We start from the raw sequence: 23,061 nt of genomic DNA, 5'->3' as shown, positions 1-23,061 counted from the left end.
CAGCTTCTACAGCATTATGAAAAGTCTTAAAGATTTCTTATATAGATTTAGCTCTTTCGTAGTCATGACATGCAATAAAAAGTTTGTGTGGGCTTCATGTAATGCACAATTCTATTGTATCAAAGAGTTTTGTCTATAGATCACATCTGCAAAACATCAGCCTGTAATGACTTTTACGAAGTCTTATTTGTACTCATTAAAAAACTCTCAAACGCAGACACAGCTCGTTGGTGGTTTTAGTAACCCTTGACATTTCAGGAGTTTGCAGAGCGACTGCTAAATGCATTAAAAATGTTCATTCCACGACTCTCACAGATATTTATACCTGATGGAGTTTTGTTAGATTTCATAATGATCCAGCATAGATAAAATATTATTATTATTGTTGTCATCATCTTCATCATCATCATCATCATCATCATCATCATCATCATCAAACTGCATCAGGACATGTTCCTCTCCTAATTCAAACATTTAATAAGGTTTCTGGGTTCTTGATTTGCTTCCAGAGCTCATTGGAAGTGAATGTGCCTTTTCACCTTTTAAATCATAGAACAACTCTTCACAGATGTTTCTACCTTCAGTTAAATCACACCTGCAGCATGACACCATCAGTTTTATGAATACAAATCAGCAAAAGTTAAACATTTTTGTGCCACCGCTCCTTGATGACGCACATTCCCGTCCCTGGTTTCAGATCATTATTAGCACCGACAAGCAGCCAAAGAATGCTTGCATGCAAAAACAGCATGGAAATTCCTTTTTGTAAAAGTTTTTTTTTTTTTTTTTTGTGAACGGAAATGGCAATTTGTCAAGCAAAGATTTTAACTGTATCTGCATGTCTGCAAGTGTCACTTTTTTTTTTTAACCATCGAAAGTGGTACAATGAGCAAAAACAACTCCAGTGTGCCCAAGAATACAAAATATAATCTTTTATTCATTGTAAATACAAAAAAAGATCAATGCAAAGTATTCACACAAACAATATTTAGTGAGATTCAAATCTTAAAACTATTTATACACAATTTACACAAAGTGTTCTGGAAAATGATGTCCTGTTCTTTAGGAACTATGATTTCAATATGCCCAGTTTGTTATATGAATCAAAGCCAACTATTCTTTTTCCCTCATTCCATGAAGCCTTTCATTTGTAACTTTGTTTTGTTTTATCTGACATGACACTTCTCACCTAGATCATTTTGCTATAATGTTTAGGATTCACATGTAATTATATGTACATGACATACAACCCCAGTCCCAAAGACTTGTGACAATGGTTACAATGCAAATAAAAATAAGATGCAAATTCATGAACCCATATTTTGTTTACATTAATATAGACAGCATAAAAGTAAGACATTTCACCATTTTATGAAGTGTTATGTTTTTAAATTGTTAAATCTGCTGGGAGTGACAAGCCTTTTAAAAGTTGTTAGAGCCGGTCAAGTATTCCTTAGATTTGTATCACTATTATTGACAGGTCTGAGCGGTAGAAATGCTAGTTCAGCAGCCAAACTATTGTACTATGAAATCATGCTGCTATGATGAATGCAGCATGTGGTTTAAAATTGCCTGGCTGAAATATACTGAAAGATAATACAACTCTAACTCGGGATTACACTGTGTTCCCAGACAATGAGTTCGAGAAGTGTTCCTCAGCCCATGTGGTGGTTTCCAGGATAGAATTAGGCCTGTTCATGATGCAGTGCAGCCAAAATATTCAGTATTGGCCCTTGACCTTGTTACCTGAGATTTCTCAAGATTCCCTCAATTGTTTGAGGAATTTAGACTTTGCAGATCATCTGAGAGCCAAAGGCTGCAAAGACACATTGTTTCACAGATCAGAATGACAAACTTCTGTCCACTTATATTTATATTGTTTAAAATTTTTCCTTTCCTGACTTGTTTGAAATCTTAGAAATCATTGCAAGTAATTGTTTTTTTCCATTTAGTACCACTTAATTTTCCAGGCTTTTGTGTCCTCGGCTTCTCACTTTTTTTTTTTTTGATGTGTTGCTGAAATAGTAAAATGTCTCATTTTATCACTCCGTGTATTGTCAGTATTCTATTGTGGATAACATTGTGCATCCTGTTTATTCATAATTTACATGTGACTCCAAAATGTTTGGACTTATGGCTGTACATTCATTCTTAAATACATTTTCATAGTTTCAAGTCTATTTACAATATAAGAGCTTATTGTGTATTTCAAATGATTACAAAATATATGGACTTGTTCTAAAAGTTATTATAGCAAAACGAGGCAAATGTGACACGATATTGGAGTATGTAGGCAAAGAGTGGTCCTTTAAAGCAGTGGCACTTGTTAAAGCATCGCTTCACATCCGGCATCACATAAATCTCCACAATATGCTCTGAGAATAGTGTCGGCAGACACATGCCATCAACAAAATGATGATTCAATCTCCAATCCTCTGAAAAATGTACCTGTTTTGAGGCATTTTTCTAACTCTGTCTATCAGTCGTCTCACATCTTCTCTCCTACTGGCTCTCTAAATGGAAACAAATCACATATTCCATCGTATCCTTGAATCCTGCTCATGTGATTAGAAAAGCAGAACCCTTCTGGGTCTGCTGATGGAACCACTAAGTCTGCAGCAGATCGCTGCCTCAGTACAAACATTTCTAGCCCACACAATTGTATGAAAATAGATTACAGCTGTATGCAACAGATCAAACAAACGCAATACTTATCTCTTTTCTCATTGCTAAAAATAGAGGCTTAATGTCCCAGATAAAACTCATCATTTCAATGTAAATGTTCTGTCAGTCTTTAGTTGAGGAAAATCCTAATATGTAAGTGAGTGAACAGTGTACGCAATTAGCTCTTCATACAATATGGTAGCGTCTGGACATTATTACTGGTTCTAAATGTGTCACAGAGCAATGATTGAATTCTTCAAGGGTTGTGTAAAGAAAATGGAAAGAGACATCCTAAAATGTGACAAAAAGAGAATAAAAGATCTCATGGCATGGTAACCCTTGTGAGTTTGCTCAAGAATTACAAAATATGGCTTGAGTGTAAAATAGATGTGTAAATCTAAACATTATAGACTTCAGCTGTGACAAAAACTGATACATCCATTGCTACCATAAAACAAAAACAAAATCGAAACACAGCATATACTGACTAACATTGTGGCTCCCTGAATGAGATAAGAAGGCTTGATGACAAAAAACAACACAAATTCATTCACGTTTCTTAGTTACTAATGTTACTGGGGCCGAGGTCGGTTCATACACTCTTATCAGGACTCGTGTGGACAAAAGAAGCGATACTTCTCAAACCAATGATTCTCATTTGTGTAAAAAATCTGTTTCAGGACCTGACTGGGATTAGTTCGGGAAGTTGTAGTGGTTGTTTCTCTATGCGATTGCTTTGGCAGACCACTTGCAGCAGGCACATTAAAGCATTCCCATTTGCTCTCCGCTTGGCGAATTGCGTGAACCCACACAGTCTGTTCTGTCTCTTGTTAGTCTTTGTCTTCTACTCCTTTTCAATGCAGCCACAACCCATCCTTTAAAAAAACTTTCCCCAGCCGATGGAGACAGAGACTCCTATGCTGACAGCGGCTGCCTCGACTTCAGATCTTCTGGCACATGTGGAGTCTGGACTTGGATGAGGAGGTGGCGTCTTTCCACACCTTGCACGAGAGACCTTTGGCACAGTCACAGCGCTGGAAGATTTCCAGACCGTGAGAGCCTTTCTTCCTCTGCTTAGTGCACACCTCTCCTTGTCTCAGCACGGGTTTGCAGATTTTGGTCCAGAAGTGACGGGCGCAGCAGTAGCCGTCTGAGCAATCTGACGAACGCAGGCATGGATCACCCTCATGCCCTGACATAAAAAAAAAAAAAAAAGATAAGACAAACGGGATGCTCAGCCATGACCCACCAAACAATTTGCACCAAACTGTGTATTGTGTTTTCACTTGGGTGGGGAGGGGGGAACAAATCGGAGACATAAAAGACCAGCATGAAACTGTAAACCACCCAGCACTTGGGAGTTTGTGAAGAAAGCACAGGAAATTTGCAATGATTGTTCATTAAGCTGTTATGTTTTCCATACGGATGTATTTATGCAACCCTTTCTTCATGTTTCAACATAGATTGCAATATATGCTGCTTCGTCAAAGGCTGGAAAAACATACAAGGCTTTCAGCTTAAGTCAAGCAAGCAATTTCATTTATTCTATGTATTAGTAATATTATCTTCCCTGTTTGACTCAGATACTCTTGGCAGGAGTTTGTCCTTTAGCGTATGGATTGAATATTACTATAATTTAAGATATTGTGTGAAATACTTTCACGCTTACCTCTTTTTCAAAAGATTTTCTTTAAAATCACTCAAACCACGCTGCTCATTAGTTATTTCAACCAGTGACCATCAGGGTTTCCGGGGCTTTCACACCATCATAAAGATTGCTGAAGTGTTTTTTTATTTTTCATTTAATTTGTATTAAGCTATTACTTTATAGAGTAATAATGTTTAAGGACGGTGAATGAGTCAAGCACATAAAAAACAAGGAAGTTTCAAGTGGCACGGTTATTTTCTTATTTGATTAAAGCATGATAGGGCATTTAGATTTCAGTAATTTAAGTGTCTCATTAAACATTTATGTAAGAATATTTTGGGTGACATGAACACTAAGCAAGTCAGTGAGTTCACCGTAATTTGTAAACCTGCCTTTTGCGGCTTGTATCATACAATGTGCGCTGTCAGTTAAATAGTTTGTATGGCTTTATGTTGGTGCAGGAACAGCAAAAGCATTGTGGTTTCTTCTGGGCTCCCCATGCTGTGCTATGGTCTCACAAGCACTGACACACAAGCAGAAGGGCAATTATCAACATAGTTTGTGGACTGGCAATACCCATGAGCCCTTTAGTACATGCAGAGAATAAACAGCACAGAGAAAAGACAATGGTGATATTTAGATAAAGATGTTTAAGGCAAGACTGCACAGTGGTAGTGGAGTTTGCTTGCTCTCCTTATGCATGTGTGGGTTTTCATCAGGTATTCTCGTTTCCTACCGTCCAATAACATGTGTTTCAGGTTACTTTGTGACTCTAAATTGCCCGTGGGTGAGACTCTAAATGTGTTTGCCTCGGTATTCGCCTCTCTCTGTTTGCCCTGTGATAGACTGGAGACTGCCTTCATCCACAGTCACCTAGAATAAGCTGCCGTGTTTGATGAATGGATGTTTAGTGCATCCTATAGAGGCAGGTCTTACCTTTAACAGTGTGTTTCATGTGTGATTTCCCGCTTTTTTTCCAGCTCTGGTCCTTGGTGGAGAGTTTGTTGTGTTCGTCTAACGCTGAGATGTGAGGCGAAAGCACACTCTCAGAAATAGGAACACAAATATCTGCAGGCAGAAAAAAAAAAAAGTAGGTTAAAAAAAAATTTATAATAAAAAAATCAAATGAACCGATAAACCTGACTGCCCATTATCGTGTTGGTATGCTGTTCTTTCTTCTCAGTGACTGCTCACTTTTCACAAAATAAATGCGTCGTTGGTCAACTCTGAATAATGCAAGCATTTTCAGCACACCCGCGACACACATATTCACACTGTTTATTGCTGAAACAACATAAAAACATGGGACCATTGATTCCTAACCTCTGGGCCTCAATTTAACACAGTATGTCTATTCAGGACTCCGTCTGAGAGCATGTGTTCAACATTATTTAAATGTCCTGGCTCTGTCACCGGGACTCTGGGCTAGATACTGCGGCACTGTTTGTTCGCTGACCTAGAACGAGTCACTGTTTCCAGAATATTTGCATAGACAAGAAATCACATTTTTGTCTCGTGTCCTACAGTCTAAATATAATTGAAACTGAACTACACACAAAATGTGGAGGTGATTATTTACAGTTACTGCAGCGGTTCCCGGGGCAGCACATGGCATCTCGGTGGCACCGCTTCTTCCTCCTGCGGCAGCTGAGGCAGCGGGACGGAGCCTGTTGGGGGCTGTGGCAGTAACTGCCCACGCTGCACTCCTTGTCATTGCTGCATGGATACACCTGTTGACAAAAAGATACAAGTATTTAACCTGTGAAAGAATCTACATTACACAGGAAACCAATTATCTAAACTCTAATGGGTACTTGGTAGGGCGCAGACCTTCGCCAACGCCACATTTGTTTGTGCAACCAAGTTATTCTCTTTAGCATGATAGCTGTTCGCTCATATCGATGCTAACTAGGCAAGTCTAGGTAGCTACATCACTGTGTGAAACACTGAGCAAGGAGCGTCTCCATGGCAACAGATGCTGATCTCCTTTGATTTCCTCCACAAGGTAGAATACATACATACATACAAACCAATAAATAAATACATGCAGATGAAATCATAACTTAAAACCAAACAAAAGTGGCTTTTTAAATTACCTTGGAAAGATAAATTGTATCCTTCTATGTATATATATCTGCATCGCCCATCTACTTGGATCATGTAAAAACAGCATTCAACAAAGTGCCATGAAGTTTAGCTTTTTGGAACCAAAGGTTAATTTTTAATCTTCTGTTTAATGATCTGTGGAGTCTCTGCTTTCATTTGTTAGATCATGTAAAAAAAAAAAAAGACATTTCCTCCATTTTTGTGTAATGTCTTTATATGTGGATATGATTAAGCTATTTTGAGCCATTTTGTAAACTATTAAGCACAAGCAATGGCTTATTGGATATCATATATGAACATAATGTTCATGTCGCTGTGGTGTAAATGTAACTGATCCCCTTGAGTACATCTGCAGGGTCGTTATGGTCAGAGTCAGTGTCACTTTCTTGAAAGTTGTCTTGAAGTGAGGGGTGGTCTCAAAGTTCCCTCAGCCACAATCATCCTCTCAAACCGCTCAACGGCTCAAATCATGAAACAATCGGATTTTATTGGGCAATTAAACATCCTGGGATAATAAAGTAATCTAATATGCCCTCACATTTATTTTTATTCAACTTGATAAATACTATATTGCAATGACATCAAAATATGTGAGAGCTGTGCAGAAGGCACCATGGTTTATAAAATAAGCCAAATTAAGGGTGCTTTCACACCAGGATACTCTGGGAACAGCCCGAGAAGTCAGTTTGATCAGACAAGGGAAACTTTCACAATGTTGGTTCGGTTCACTTTTCCCACTATACTTTAAAAGAAGAGAATTCAATCATTGGTTGCCCAAGGCTGAAACTTTAAATCCATCCCATTCAGCCAACCTTACACACCCTCAACAAACAAACACAGACACAGGCAAAAATAACAGAACAATTTAAAAACCATTGTTTGATATGAAGTCATCTGACCATGGTTTGATAAAGCCGACACCTCATCATTGCTCCAAATCTGCCGACAGAATTTTATTTGTATTTTTTTTACTTTTTCTTTGTTTTGTTCAGCTTCCTCGGGTTATTGCTGGCTTTGTTTATTTCGACTCAAAATGCACCACGTGCTCTATGTCACCCTCTTTAGTTCACATCCTGTGTTTGCTCCATAGGAGTCTGCATTTTACCACTGGAAATGAACTGCAAAAGAATTCACTTGCAAGTGAACCCAGAACCAGATTTTGCTTGTTTGGTCTGCAACAGAGAGCGAGTGAGCTTTCCCACCTGCACAAACGAACAAGAGGACGTGAACTTGTAGCAAACTACTGTGAAAATGTTCTCAAACTGCAGGGTGCTCAAAAGCCGAATATATTTCAAGAGAATAGACCGATTATGTGAGTTGAGTGTTACCTTGTGGGCCCCTGTTTGATCAAATGTGGTGTTTTTGAATGTTTATTTTATCCTAACAAATATTCAATTGTATCTTTAAACATTAAAATCAGTTCCATGAGATAAACAAATGTAATGTTTATTACAAACCTTTTAATGATCTGGCTAAGAGCTACTTTGTCATGTAATATTCTTGTTAGTTTTTTCAGTTTGGTGTTTCTTTGTGCTTCGAAAGATATCAGATTCATTCTCAACCAGAGATCCATTGTTTTCAAGAATATACTTTGTAAGCTAAAACTAAAAAGGTTTGGTCTTCGCTGTTACAGTGTGGTAAAGGTTTTTGCTGCAGATGAGCAAACCTCAGCAAACTAACCCGGGAAAACCTGCGTGGCCAGATACTTTTGGGGATAAGTAGTGAAATATGCTGTTTGTTTGTTTTGGGTGAAATTACTACAGGCTGTGGTCCCTGTGAGCCCCGTTTTGGTGGAGAACATATTGTAGGGATTAAATTGTGTCTCGATGGTGTGGTCAGATTTTTTTCATGGCCTCCACAATACAGCTATTACCAGTTCCCAACCAAGACAAACCACTTCAATTTCTCTGTGTACAGAGAATGAATGAGTCAAGCGATGTAACACATGGATAATTCCAGTAGCCAATCATCAGCATTCATAGGTAGATGTTTTTCTTGTTTTTACTGTTAAATGTTGCCCAGAAAATAGTCCATTAGGTATTTTCCATCGATAAGCACAATGAGTCAGACAAACGGGCAAGAAAATGTGCATCCTAGATAGCTAAAGAAAATTAAAATCAGAATCAGAATCAGCTTTATTGGCCAGGAACATCTTACAGACGAGGAATTTGGCTTTGGTACAAAAAACTGTACTCTCTGTATAAATGTAAACATTAATAATAACAAGCAGCACAAATATAAACAATTAATTAGAGACTAATATGTACAGGGCTAAATAAGATAATGTATAACAGTGCAGTGATGAATAGTGCAAAAAAATCATGAGTAACATAAGGTAGTAAGTATTTACAATTTAGAGGTCCTAAAAAATTAATAATATACAATAGGTGCAGCGACAGGGTAAGTTAGTTCCTATTCTAAATCATCCTATTGCTATCAGACTGTGAGCAGACTTGTAGTTTGGAAAAGAAAAATAGTTTTGGAAAAAAGGTTTACAAATTACAAATAAAAATGTGTTTCACGCATCAAATCAGAGAAGAACACTTTAGGAAGTTAACAAGTGATTTATCTCCTGGTGGGTTTTGCCTCCAAGAGCCTTTCTTTGGTGTTTCTCCACAAGCAGACCATCATTGAATTAAAAGGTGCTTTAATTATAAAATGGACGAAGTCTTTGAGTATTTGCTTGACAATACATGTTCATACATCTAGATCAGTAAAAAACAAGTATGATATGAAATCTGACATTGTGTATTATGACCAATATAGACCCGACATGAGACAAGCACGTTTTGGTTGACACTCCATCACCAGCACCACATCCACATTTAACTGGCACCGCACTGACAGATCTGATTTAATGTGGCTTACCACTGACAAACATGGAGCAGTTAACATGTGAGTGAACATGAAAGGGCCCTAAATCAGAGTAAAATCATTACAGCCATAATAAACAACAAACTCCGATAGTGTTATGAAAGGTTAGGAGAGAGGGGCTGCCATGTCTGAAAGAGTGGGACTCTGTCCAAACATGAATGTACACCACATGTTTGAATCAACTATCAACAATATCAATATTTCAGCACATTAGAAGCTGTTATTGTGGGCTGGAGCTTCAGATTAGACTTGCTGGCAGCTTGCCATGCTGACTTTCTCAGACTGGAAACACATGGAGACAATGAGAGGGCCACAGAAAAATGAGCAAAAGTATTCAAGTGAATGCTAATCCATCATTATGACAGATTTACAAAAGGCAAATGCCTAACGTGATGATGAAAGTTGCTCGAGCTGAATGTTTAATGACCGGTTAAAATTTCTTAATTACTGCAAAGTTGAGAAAAACAAATGTCAGAATAGTGAAAGATCTTGTAATGACTGGAAGCAGGGAGCATTTATGAATACCAGCACTTCAGAAGCTAATCAATATGCATAGTGTAGAGGTGAAACAACAACTGATGTAGAGGTGAAACAACTAAACACTTGGTCTGTTTTACTTTCCAAATTGAATGAAGGTGTTATCAGAGTTTAAACCACATCTCTGCAGTTAATGGAAAATTATAATTACTTGTAGTGTATTTTCACAACTTTTTTTTAGACACATTTAAACACCAATGTGACCTTTTCAATGTATAGAGAAAGAAACTTGGTTGTCAGTGCTTTGCTCAAGGACACTTGGACAGGCAGAGGTGGAAGTAAGAAGTTACAAATACTCACATTACTGTGAATGAGTAGTATTTGGGGGTACTTGTAACTGAAATATGTAATTATACATACTTAAGTAAAGAAGTTTATTCTTTCAAGAGATTTTCTTTATATCATAGTTTCTTTATCAATGTCTACTTTTATGTCCATGTTTGTTTGTTTGACATGGATATTTTCCATATCAGGTTTGATACAGGTAGATTAAGAAATGATTGCTATTCACAAAATAATTTGTAACCCAAACCGCTTTTTTTTTTTTTTACATATTTTTTTTAAACATGTTGACTTTGTACTGACGTTGTACTTTTTGATTGTGGACAGACAGAGACAGACACCAACCCACCAACATTATGGCTGAAAGCCAATCCACTGTACCACAAGATCCAAAGTCACCTCACTCGAAAAAAGAAAAACAAAATCAGGTGCAACAGTTTTAGAGGTTCTATGAAAAGTGAACCTCCTCCTGGCTCCATCTTTGTATTCAATCCACTGGCATCAATTTGGTACAAATATGTCGCAACAATCTGCATATCTCCCGACATCAGAAACTCATCTTGACTCAAAATCCACGAGCGAGGCTTCAGAAGACTACAGTTCCTATTTTCAATAATTTTGTGGCGATTGTAGCTTTGCTGTAATAGTGCTCATTCAGAGAAACCCTTTCTGTTGACTGTTCAATAATCACACAGCTGAGAAAGAAATATGCTGGAAACGTGTTGTGAGGAGACATTCAACAAAGTGCAGCGCGAGTTTTTTTCTTTCTTTCTTTCTTTCTTTCCCGACAAGAAAAATGTGCTGTTATCTAAATATGAAGACAAATGGGTCCGGTCACGTGCAGTAGTACTCGATACTACCTGCTCTGATTCTTATCTGTCTCTCCGGCCAGCAGGTTTGGATCAATTACAGTGCGTTGCACATATGTAGGAAAAGGCTGCGGCAAGAGAAGAATGGGGCTCACCTCTTCCATCATGGCTAAAGCTGCAAGACAGCCCTTTGAAACCCAATGATACAAGTCTAACCCCTGAATCGTGGCTGATAATCTCGCCTTATCTTGTCATGTTTTAAAGCGTCCCATTCGCAACTTCTGAGGGACAGGGCTTCATTTGGATGCATCTTATTCATCTCATATCTTTCCTCTTGTGCTCCCTTATTTTTCCCTAGACAGCCTTCGCACATAAAAGCGAAGCCTTGGATCCTGCACAGGAAGTGGGTTAAGAAGTGTGTACTCTGCAGCCTCTTTTGGTATGCTGGTGAGACGATAAAGGAAGAGACAGACAGAAAGCCATAAGGGAAGCCCCCGGCCCTGTCTCGTGTCGCACTCGTGCTGGTAAAGCACCGCAGCTTTGAAGAGGAACCTTAAATGTGCGGGAGCAACAATCTACAAGGGATTTACTACAGGATATACAGGGCTTTGAACCCTCTCCCACTAGTATTTGGATCCCTTATTTATCTCTGTACAGTCATTCCAAAGTGCTGATATAATTTGTACCCTGTAATGCAGAAAAATAACAAAGTATGCCTCTTCTGCTTATAGTTTGAGCCTGCGTAGTTAAAGTCAAAGCAAAGCTTTAAGGCCAAAGAAAAACAACAAAACGACAAACCAAAACAGTCAGCTCAGGGAGAGCCCCAAAATAACACAAAGTACATTGTAGAAGGTTGTTTACGTTTTGGAAACAAAACTTTCCAGCGGCCTTGGTAATTGTAAAAGATCTGATGATGTTATACAACAACAAAGATGAGGTTCCAGAAGCCGAGTGGACATTACATTTTAACACAATAGGTGCTTTACAGTTTTTTGGGGCCTTTTTTTGCGATTAATGTTAGACATCATCATAAAAATCTTTGTTTTCTGGTCATTTAAAAGGGATAAAACCTCAGAAAATGAAGCATATATAGTCAGGTTATGAAGAAACGATGTATTTTACTGTTTGATTTGGACCACTAGTGACCCTTACTGGAACTCCTAATGTGGACCACCAATACAAACACCAATAAAACTCTAATAAAACCCAAAACCCAAGGCAGAGCTGCTCCCTTGTGCATATGGTAAAGATCTCTATTAAGAGCCAAGACTGGACGCAGAGCCATACAGTTTTAGTTTTAGTTTCTGACGTTAATCTCCATCACAAACAACTTTCTGTAGTCATTTACAGTTTAGACCACTTATTCTTTGTTTCCATTGATTGTGTAAATATATGGTAAAGTATATAAAGCCCTCTTTCTTTCTTTTTTCCCCTACATTGTTGATTGCACATAACCTTCAGAGCCGAAGCTCGTAACCTGAAGCTGTGAATGGTGTTAATGAGTGGCAGGGGCCTAACAGAGTCAAATAAACGATGTCACCAAATAAACAAACTTCATATGGCCTGAAAGCACAGACAGCCAGTATCAGATAACATAGGGATGACTGCGCACAAGTCACTCGTACAAACCGGGTCTTCAAACACGACTTGGCGTCTTTCATCACTCAAAACACATGTGTTTATAACTACGTCTCTTTGAGTGCTAAAATCCTGAGTCTCTAAAAACTAGACCTTCCTTAAGTTAAGTATACATTCAGAGTTGATCTTAATCATTGGACATGAAGAAAGGCTTACACTCGCTGTACATGGCTGCTCTCTTCAAAGACAGGGGAAGGGGGGGGGGGGGGGCACTCTTGACAGTAATCATGGAGGTGTCTCGCTTTAAAAAAGTGTAATCCTGAGAGGTCTCCTCTCACATTAAGAGGTCCAATTACAGTAAAGGTCGTTTGCACATGAGGACCCTAATGGTGCCAGTGGACAGGCCTCACATCACCCAAGGGACCCACAGACTGCAAGAAAAGCCACAGGACAGCAGACTGAAGCATAAAATGAGCACTAACAAGCAGTCACACCTCTCCCTGCCTTGTCGCTCTCTTTCTCAGCTCATTAGGTTCTAAACAGTCATTTTAGGTAGAGGAGACAGGGCTGAGTGAGAGAGAGAGAACTAGAGACAGAGCGAGAGAGAGAGAGAGAGAGAGAGAGGTCCTACTTTTATAGTCTGAGCCCACAGAGATCGCTTGTTAAAGTAATCTCTGCGGTGAATTAAATAAAGCACCAAGTCAAGGCTGACTGACCGATAGCTGGTGTTTTACAGTCGCGTTTGCGCAATTGCAGCCACAATGTTGGGCCCCTTGTGGGTTCAGAGGTTACAATGGTGAGTGTTGCCTGCCCGTGCTATCCATTTCGTTTGGGTTTCTTCCAAGGCGCTAACAGTGCCACCCACGAGTCACTGGCTGTCAAGGTCTCCGAGGTTTTTGGTGTTGTTGTAGTTTCACTCCGGTCAGTGAAAGCAGTGAGAGACCAACAAATCACCCAGCATTTTGCCCCAACTGACCAAAATAGTCAAACATTGCCCTTGGTTGAGTGTGTGATTAATGTCATCCTTATCACCGGGGTCTGTCGGCAGCTACAGGAAATAAAAGTGCATTAAGTTGTCAAGTGCTTCCTACGACCCAAGGACCCAACCAATGATTCTAATGTGATGGATACGACATTAAATTACATCCTTGTTTCTTGCCGCAGCCGCCTGTCTTCCCACAGTGTCTGGACTCGCTCCTTCACTAATTTTCTACATTTATATAAAACCCAACAAGGGGCCATATTCAAGGAGATCCCTTGTAATTTTCTGAATATTCCATAATTGAGAGAGTTTAAAGACCTTACGCAGCTGTCTCACACTATGTAAAAACGTGGTTGTTCTTGTACTTGGCTGCAGACCGAAGAGAGTGTGTGAAGTTAAAGCAGTTCCAGTGGTAATTTACCAAGTTTCTCAGTCACATTACTGGCAAGCCCACAATCTCACACACATCCTGAACCCACTGAAAATTCTCCAGAGGTGTGCTAATCTGCCAACTATTTCGCACCATTGTAGCAAACTCAGCAACATGACAAGTTGACCATAAATTTCTTTGCAGGATATCACGACCAAGGTTTCCCCGCAATGCAGATGCCAGAGAAGAAATTTGAAATGATCTGTGACCATTTTCTGAACCTTCACCTAAACCTTGATCAGAAATAGTTGATTTCGCAAATGCAGACAAGAATGAAAACATTTTGAGGTGCCTACTGTGAACCCCTTCTAGGAAAATAAGCAAGTTCAGTTATATTACTTTGCACTACCCAACTTTCTTTTTTTTTTACATGCACAACTACTGTTGTTGTATACACAGTGGTTTCAAAACAAGAGTGAAGGAAAACTTTTCAAACAACCCTATGAAGCCCAGTGATCACACATTTTATATAGAATTTACTGTGCTTATCCTTCTGCCAATGATTGATTAGATGCACTAGCTTTGGAGTAATGCTATTAATTAATTACCACTCCGGAAAAGCCAGAACAGAGTTGACATACACACACCAACATCCAATCCTAAATGCTATTATCCATTTTCATTTGGACACAATACACCATGACATTGACTTTTGAAGCACTGCGGTGGTCTCTGCACACTCATATTGTTTCCCTTCAGTTCAATTTACCAGACCACTCTGAATTATTGCAATGGCAAAGATGTAAGCAGGCGTTCAAATTGAGGTCTGGCAGGGGAGCTTGAGGTTGGATCTCCGCACTCCGCAGAGTAGAAAATGTGGCTTTTTCCATAATTCTCCTGTCTGAGCTCCAGCTCTCTCCTCGCAGCACCATGCATTTCACATGTAAACAAAAGTATCCCTACAATTTAGACTGCCCACAGCTGAGGAGGCAAATGCAAAACAACTGACGAAGATTAGCCAATTTAAGGAAACGAGTGATTGGCTTCCTCAGTATAATGATGAGGAGACTGCTGGGCAGCAGATGTGACAGAGATGTGGTAGTGCCATCTGCTGCTCGGAATGATACTGTGAATATTCAACTTTATGGTCAGTACAGAATTAAATGTCATAACTACGTGACAGGTGAGCACTTCACAATAATAAATGGTCTTATTAAAGACAAAGGCTTGTCTCATCTTCATTTTTATTTCATACATTGACATCTCCGCTTTTAAGTGAGCGATCAAAAACCAAAGAGCAGCCCTTCCTCTTCACAGAGCTCACAGACATAACGCTCACAGTTTTTGGCTCTCGTGTTTGCTGTCAAGCTGCAGTCATGTGGCACTTTGTTGAAACAGCAGGAATTGATCACTTTTTGAGTGGGTATTAAGAGGTTGGTAAGAGTATCCCTCAGAGGCCCCACAGAATCTCATAATCCCGACTAGCGTCTGGACCACTTTAATGGCACTGAGACCCAGACAGAAAATTACCCCAAGTGTTAACTTTCTCTCACATTTCGGCTGGCATTAATGATTTACGGTGGAAGTGCGCTGCACCCCGACCGTGGCGTCAGGTCTGAGAGGCAATTAGTGTTTATGAGAGGTCCAATCCTTGCAATTCTCTCACACGGGAAAGCGTTTTAGAGCATGCAATGTCATAAATGAGAAGAGGAACTGGGCTGAAGGGATAGATTCTCCCATCCTTGGACAAATATATACCCTGAAAGTTAAAAAAAAATAAAATAAAATGTGTGTGTGTGTATATATATATATATATATATATATATATTCAATATATATATATATATATATATATATATATATATATTGGTAATTACCTGTGCAAGGATGTTGTGTTTCTTGGTGGATGCGGTGGAGCGGTTGGTGGCCGGGGTCGGCGTCTCTTCCAACAGAGCGGGCTTGATGGAGTTCGCCTTTGGGCGCGCCTCTGACACCTGGCACGTTCCCGTCCTCAGTGTGGCGAGCACAAACATCACAACACAACATCTATTCCACGTAGAGACAAGCATCCTCGAAAAGAAATACTGCGATGTAAAAAAAATAATAATAAAAAAAATAAATAAATAAAGATTAAAAAAATAACTTGTTGAAGTTTTCGCAAAAAGATTTAAAAAACAAAACAAAACAAAAAAAAACTGCGTCTCCTCAGCGCGCAGCGTGCGTGCGCCTCGCTCTCCAGAATGCGGCGTTATACACGGAGCAGTGACGATGCCAGGTTCTTGCCTGTCGAAATTAGAGATTCAAAAGTCTGACAGCCATCGACAGATCTGACGGAATCAGAGAAAGACCAGCCGGTGTGTGGGGGGGAAAGGGGGAATAGTGAAGCGGTGGATGTGTTAAAGCGCGGATGTTCTGAGGGTCAGAAGCTTGACCGGAGGTTTTCCACCGTGTCTCCGCCTGGCTGTGAGTGAACTGAGCACTTTGTCCTGCAGCCGGCGGTTTTATGATCCCGGTTACTTTCTTTTTATAGGATTCTAATGAGTTTGCTTCCTCCGCCCCTATTCACAGCTGACAAAGAATGAAACTGATCTGTGTGCGGCACTGCTGCTCCCGCATTGTCGTCTCGACACCGGCACCAGGAGCCCCGTCGGGAAAAGCCATAAAATTATACACTGTGTGTTTTAACTGAGCGCTTGACCCTTTTTACTACCAGCCGGTTGGACGACTATAGGAAATTGGGGGGGGGGGGGGGTCATGGCTTAGGGGTTTTCTTGAAGAAAGGTAGACCATTTCCTCTCATCACTAGGATTAATGTATGTCCCTATAGGAAATTATTATTGTTTAAGCGTGTCACTGGTACGATGGCTGTAAATTCAAGCTATTTTAAGTAGTCTACCAGCGTTACATCTCTTTCTTTCTTTTCTTGATCTGATAAACGTTCATTATGCAAAGAAAGACAATGCTGAAGAGGTAAGTGATGCAAAAATGATAAAAGCTCCTTTTTAGAGGATCAACAGAAGTTATGTTTATGTTGCTAGATAATATATTTGCAAGTACAACAATCTCTTAGTTTCAGGACTGTTTTTTCAGATCCGGACTGAATGTCTGTCGAGGAAATACTACATCCTAGATGCTTTACTCACAGTATTTATTATTTAATTTTTTTTAATCTTATACTGCTAATGTCATTAACATGATAGATGCCATTTGTACCATCGACTTGAACTGTCTTCCTCTGACAATAGAACCACGGTTCATTTTAAATCAAGCACAAAAACCATCATGTCATTTTTTTTTCTTTTTTTTTTCTAAGCAGCCAGTCATCAAAACCATCTTCCCACAATGGCTCAGGAACTCCTCACCTCATAGTGCTTCAGTCTTCACACAAGTTGGAGCTGTCTATTCAAAGCTGGAAGCCCGGCTGGGCTGGGATGAAACCACTACACCGGTAAAGGCTTCTGACCTCAAAAGAGATCCATCACAGACTCCAATTCAAAGTGTCAAGTTCTTTTGTTGAAAACAATGGGAGACCAACTGAACTGGGGAGTGGGAGGAAGTATTGGACTTGTCTGGTGTAACTGTAGATGCTTAGAGGTGATAGTATTTTAGCCATGATTGTCACCCGAGCGCACATTGACTTACCTTTAAAGCACTGCCACCAGACTGCTGCTTTTTGACATCTGTGTGTAGTTTAAAAGGAAGATGTCTTAAGAGGACAATAGAACTTAAAACATAAAATAGAGCGGATCTGGAGAGAATAAATGTCCACAGAATAATGAGTAACTATCAATGTGAAGCTCTGTAATGTCTTCTGATGGGTAGATGGAAGATTACGTTCAAATAACCAACGCAAAAAATAAAAGCAATGTCCCACAGCAAAAAGTCTGATTTCTTTCAAAAACACTGGGTGGTGCCCAGCTGGATTTTGTCTGCCTTTAATACCACTGATGAAACAGCTGAAAAAGTCCCAAAAGAGCGAGTGAAAGTGGCAGATGACCAGAGTAAAAAGGGGCGGTCTGAAGTTGCATTTCAAACACGTTGGTCACTAAATGCACGAGGAGAGGATACACTCAAAACTGTAATGTTGATGCGTCACTGCTTATAAGTGTGGAAATGTCTGCAGAAACCACAGCAGATGAGATGTGACGGCCTGGGTAACACACCGTGAAGGAGGGGAGCCTGTTTTTGAAAGTTCTTGACAGCAGAGAGTCCATTTAAAATAGGGCGACTGCACATGATGGTGTCAGTCGACGCATGTTTATCACTCTTTTTTACAACGTGAAACAACAAACTATCAAACTATCATATCAAAATGGCAATTGCATTAAAAGTTAACAAAAAAAAAAAAGAAAAGCCGAGCAGCACTTCATATAGATTGAAATGCCTGAGCCGAAGCCTCTGATTGCTTTCTTGGCTCGCTCAGTTGAAAAGAGTTTCCTGTGGGACCGTCTTGTGTTCTGACACACTATCATCACCCCAGTCTCCACTCAGTAATCACATTTTGACAACTATTTTGCTGCATTAATATTCTGACAATAGTTACAAGCATTGCTGGATCTCAGATGTCGGGAAATTCAAGCCATCTGGTAAATAACATGTACGAGCGTATCAATATCCGTTCACCCGACAACAGAGAAAGCAAAGCACTGCTGATTTGCAGTCCGTGTTTTCGGGGGAAGATTTAAGTCAGATTCATGGAGGTTAGATTCATTTACACCGGGCGAAAAACTCTGCCAGCATTTCCAAGTAAATCTTGACTGGAAAAAGTTGACTCTGGTTAAATTAAAGCACGTTTTCACATTCATGGAAATTCTGTCAAGTGCCAGTCTCAGTATAGTACCAGGCGGAGTAATAGATAGTGCCTGCTGACAAAGCAAATAGTTTTGAAGTTTAGATTGTTCAATTAAACTCATTAAATCTTGTGGTCGGTCAAATTTTGCATGCCGGTCATTGAGACAGAAAATACTATTCCAACCTATATTTTCCAATTATGGATAATCTCTTGTGATAAAGAAGTTATTATGAAGCCTCTTTGCTCTAGAACAGGATCTGGCATTTAATTTGTGTGACCACATGAATACTGGCCATGAGTTCTACTTAATTCTGCTCAATATAAATATATGTCTGAATAAAACTGGCAAAATGCAAAGAAAAGAAAAGTAAATTGCAGGATCTCACCTGCAAAGTCTTTTATTTAATGGAGGCCTGGAAGTTAGAGACCAGGACTTGGGATCGGAGGTTCGCAGTTCCACAGCTGACAGGTGACCACTGTGGGTCCTGGAGCGAGACCCCTGACCCCCAGCAGCTCCTGATATGGGTGGTTAAGATGAACTCTGACTTAAATGAAGATAAATATTTTCCCCAAGATGGTTCACTAAAGTTTTCCACATATCTGTACAGTAGGATGACAATGCAAAGTGCAAATTGATCCAAAAAAAAAGACAATTTGGTATCCGCCATTTAATTCTGTCAGCTCAGCTTCACACCGTTTCAATGAAACCTGAGCTGTACAGAAAGTGGCTGCAGTCAAAGCTGGCTATCGTTTTGAAAGCCAAACCTAAAATTAGATTCACCCTGAGAGAGTGAATTTGTGAAAACGTGCATGTTGCAGGCTGCAGGCCTGAGGTGACTTTAGGTGGGTCTGGAGTGAATAATAGTGACAAAGTGGATTGCAGGTTCTTAAAGAAATGTGTGGTTGGTCATGAAAGATTTCATAATAGATAGATAGACATCTTCAGACTGTACTCATGCTTTGCAGAAAAGCAAGGTGACAATGCTGGAATATATGTAAATATAGCAGTAAGAATGATTGATATATACAACATATACAAAGATTATATAATGTGTGAAGCCTGAATTCAGATTGAAATTCCTTGAGTTAATGGATTAAAGTTATTAAGGGTTCATTCTTTCGCTCGTGTGACTGATGACAGTGTAAACTAACTCCACTGTGGCATACAGAGTCTGGTTCTTGTTAATGGATCAGACAGGAAGAGTTTCACCCTCTTGGTTACCCATTGTCATTCCCCCAGATCGTTTGCCAGGCAGTCCAACAGTTTTGATTGGAAGGTCATTCAGAAATGTGGGCGTTTATCTTGTGAGCAGATTTCGGGGTTCCCCCGGAGCCGGTTCCCAGCAGCGCGTCTGGCCGTGTTTTGTTAGTGAGGTGGAGTTCGTTGGAAAGCCGTCGCTGACTTTGATCTGACTCACACAGAACGTGCACATGGACTACACCCACACTGCATGATAAACAAAATTATCCAACAGACTGCGTCTTTATTTTTTAGGAGTTGCCGTGCGGCTGATGTGAGCTGGCAGCCCGATGACGCAGGTCGCATGGCAGGTGGCTGACCGTCAGGGCAGCGGCCAAAAGGGAGCAGGTCTGGTTCCAGGAAATTAGTCGTCTGAACATCACAAGAAAAACTCGATTACTGGGAGATGTTCTGATCTCAAATGCAGGTGACTGCTCTCGCTTTTATTGAGTGGATTTCTCAGGATGACACAGTTGATGGACTATCGAGACATATCTTCTCATCAATGGTTGTTTCCTGATTATAAAGATGGGCTTGACAGTTTTCTCCCAACACACGCCAAGGTACTTTGAACTGTTTGAAATTAATAAATACAAAAAAACCCCGATGCCTGTGTTTGTAATAAAAAATGAGCCCTGTGACTGATGCAAAAATTAGCCAGCAATTCGGAAACTGAGATCAAAGAGTGTTCAAAATGAACTACATTCAGTTTATCCAACACTAAACACAGTTTGTACATGCTGTCTGTGTTCAAAAGCCGGGACAGGATACACTAATACCATGAGGACTAATTAATACCTCAATAACTTCATTAAGTACTTCATCTTTTATTGCATGTTACCAATTTGTTATTTTGGTTGATTCATACCCATTATCTGCCAGATGTATGACTGACAATGTGGGCTGGTCAAAGTTTGGATGATCGACCTAAAACTACACACTCATTTATCTGACAACTTGTTTGGCCCCGCCCACATCCCCCTCTGGTTCATGTATCATCCCTCTTCTCCTGAGCTTTATCTATCGCAGAGGAGCTGAAATTAATACTCCTCATAGTGATTAAAAGTACATTTCCTTCATAAATGGACAAAACACATAAAATAAATGTGTTTTAGGTTAAAATCTGAGCAGGGTTACAAACTCTCAGGGACCCGGAGTGAGACTCATGCTGTTAACTTGAAAGTGACGCGGGTTTATATAGCTTGCCCCACACTAAGTAGAAAATTAGGGTTGATGCCAGACTTCCTGTAATTTTACATGGAAACATTTTGATGTTAACAGCTATTGAGATCTATAGGAATTAAAAATGTATCATCAGGCTTTCACTTTGAAAGCTCAAGTCAGATATTTGGATGGTAATATGATGGCGTTCTGTTATGGTCTTACAATTTTGTACAGTTACTTGTTTATAGTTTATTTGTCTTCATTAAAGTTCTAAACATACTAATAGAGTTAAGTCCCAATTGTTTTAGCAGGTCAGAAATGTATTGGAGGGACAAAGTGATTGGTATTGTCAATGTATTGGTAGATTCAGCACATTAGCCATAATGTATGAATATTTTATTTACAGTGGTAATCCTACTGATCTAAAAACATTTCACGGTGTTGAATTACATTTGTGGTACATGAGCAAAAGTAATTATAATGTCATTAGTACAGTATAACTCAGAATTAGGTCATCTCTGCCATATGTGTATCATGAGCCGATGAATGTAATTCATACTTAAAGCTAAACATACAGAAGCATAATACCGCTCCAACTAATCATTCATGCACGTATTGTAGTTTAGACCCAGTGTGTAATTAAACCCGCTAGTAAAGTTGCTCAGACTTCAAATGATTCGTGGTTGTAACCATGCCCAGTCCACATTCAGCACACATTCTGCAGCTCTGATCTGGATCATTACTAACGTTGCTGTAATCAAAATGCAACACTGCTTTCATAACTTCCTTCAATTGCACATTCCAGGAAGACGAACCGACGGCTGCAGCAGGCGGCCGGCACGGCTCTGTTTAACAGAGGACACGTTGCTGGGCAGATAATTGTTCTCATCCCCTCATTTCCCAGGAAGATGGATTAGGCCATTTCCGAAGAGTCGAGACTTCAGTTGGGAACATGAATGCACCCTGTTACTGCCTTGGACTGACTCAGATTATTTAATCGATAACAGTGACCCCTCTCTGGCAGAATGCTGACCACATGAAAGTGTACAGGATTCCAGTAATCAAGGGCCCGAAAGGCCGTTCCTGCCTCTAAATCAAACGATGCCCTCTTTGCCTCGGGCTGTGGGAAGTGGCGACAAGAGGCGCACTGTCACTGCTGTCGCAGCTATTTGAAGTCCTTTCTAAAGAAATAAGAGCCTGTCCTCCTGGAGTTTCACTACAGACAATTGATATGAAAGAAAGAGGCATCGCCGGTATTTCATGTTCATGTCTCATCGGCAAATAATGTGAGACAAAAATGTTCACCAGAAGGCATTAGAGCACAGGTATTATACAGAACAGGGGTGCTCATGCATGCCAGATTTTTTTTTTCTAGCCTCTGTGATATTACACGGGAGTGGACAGGATTAAATATAGTTGTCTATGCTGAGCCTGGCGTATTTGAAGAGAGAGTTTCAGCCTGCGGTTCAGACGAGCATGAACCATGAATAACAGGCTCCAGGTACACATTCAGCAAAGCAGCAAGGGGCCAGCGTCTGACAGCTTGTGGCCAGCTCTCCAAATGAGATTTATGATGTGCTTGACCAGTATAGGCAATAAATACAATGTTCTCATGATAAACTGTGATTTTCCAAATATTCCGCAGAATCAAAATGGTAAACCAGAAAATTAGATAATACCATCTGTGGGATTTTAATAGCACACTTATACCTCGGCACTGCACGGACAGCACAGATAAATGAAAGCTTGATTATTGTTGCTGAGTTCCCCAAGAGGAGTGTTGATTAGTTTTGACAGTAATAGTGTTTTAATTGAAGCCAGCTCCAGCCACATGCATGCGAGTCTGCTGGTACATGCTACGCCTGGCTCATGCATGCTATCGGTAGTTTATCCTAAAGTGCTGCTTTAAAATGTCTGCTGTAATTACAGTGGCATTTACAGTTTTTGGCCTGCAATGTACGACCTGTCTGAGTATGTCCATTTACAGTGTTTTCAGGCTGTGCAGCCAACAGCTC

General features: G+C 39.9%; 1 protein-coding gene across 1 annotated transcript; it reads right to left on the bottom strand.

Annotated features, from left to right (window-relative positions):
- Positions 1-969: 969 nt before the first annotated feature.
- Positions 970-16,091, bottom strand: dkk2 (dickkopf WNT signaling pathway inhibitor 2). Its single transcript, XM_080520700.1, has 4 exons — positions 15,728-16,091; positions 5,892-6,042; positions 5,249-5,380; positions 970-3,856 (listed from the first exon to the last, which is right to left on the bottom strand). The coding sequence occupies exons 1-4, from the start codon at positions 15,917-15,919 to the stop codon at positions 3,606-3,608; spliced, it is 726 nt and encodes a 241-aa protein (XP_080376826.1). The 5' UTR covers positions 15,920-16,091; the 3' UTR covers positions 970-3,605.
- Between the last annotated feature and the right edge of the window lie 6,970 nt (positions 16,092-23,061).

The sequence above is a fragment of the Blennius ocellaris genome (assembly GCF_963422515.1).
Source record: "Blennius ocellaris genome assembly, chromosome: 3".
NCBI lineage: Eukaryota > Metazoa > Chordata > Actinopteri > Blenniiformes > Blenniidae > Blennius > Blennius ocellaris.
Note: the sequence above shows the minus strand (reverse complement) of the source record. Positions and strands in the feature narration are given on the sequence as shown.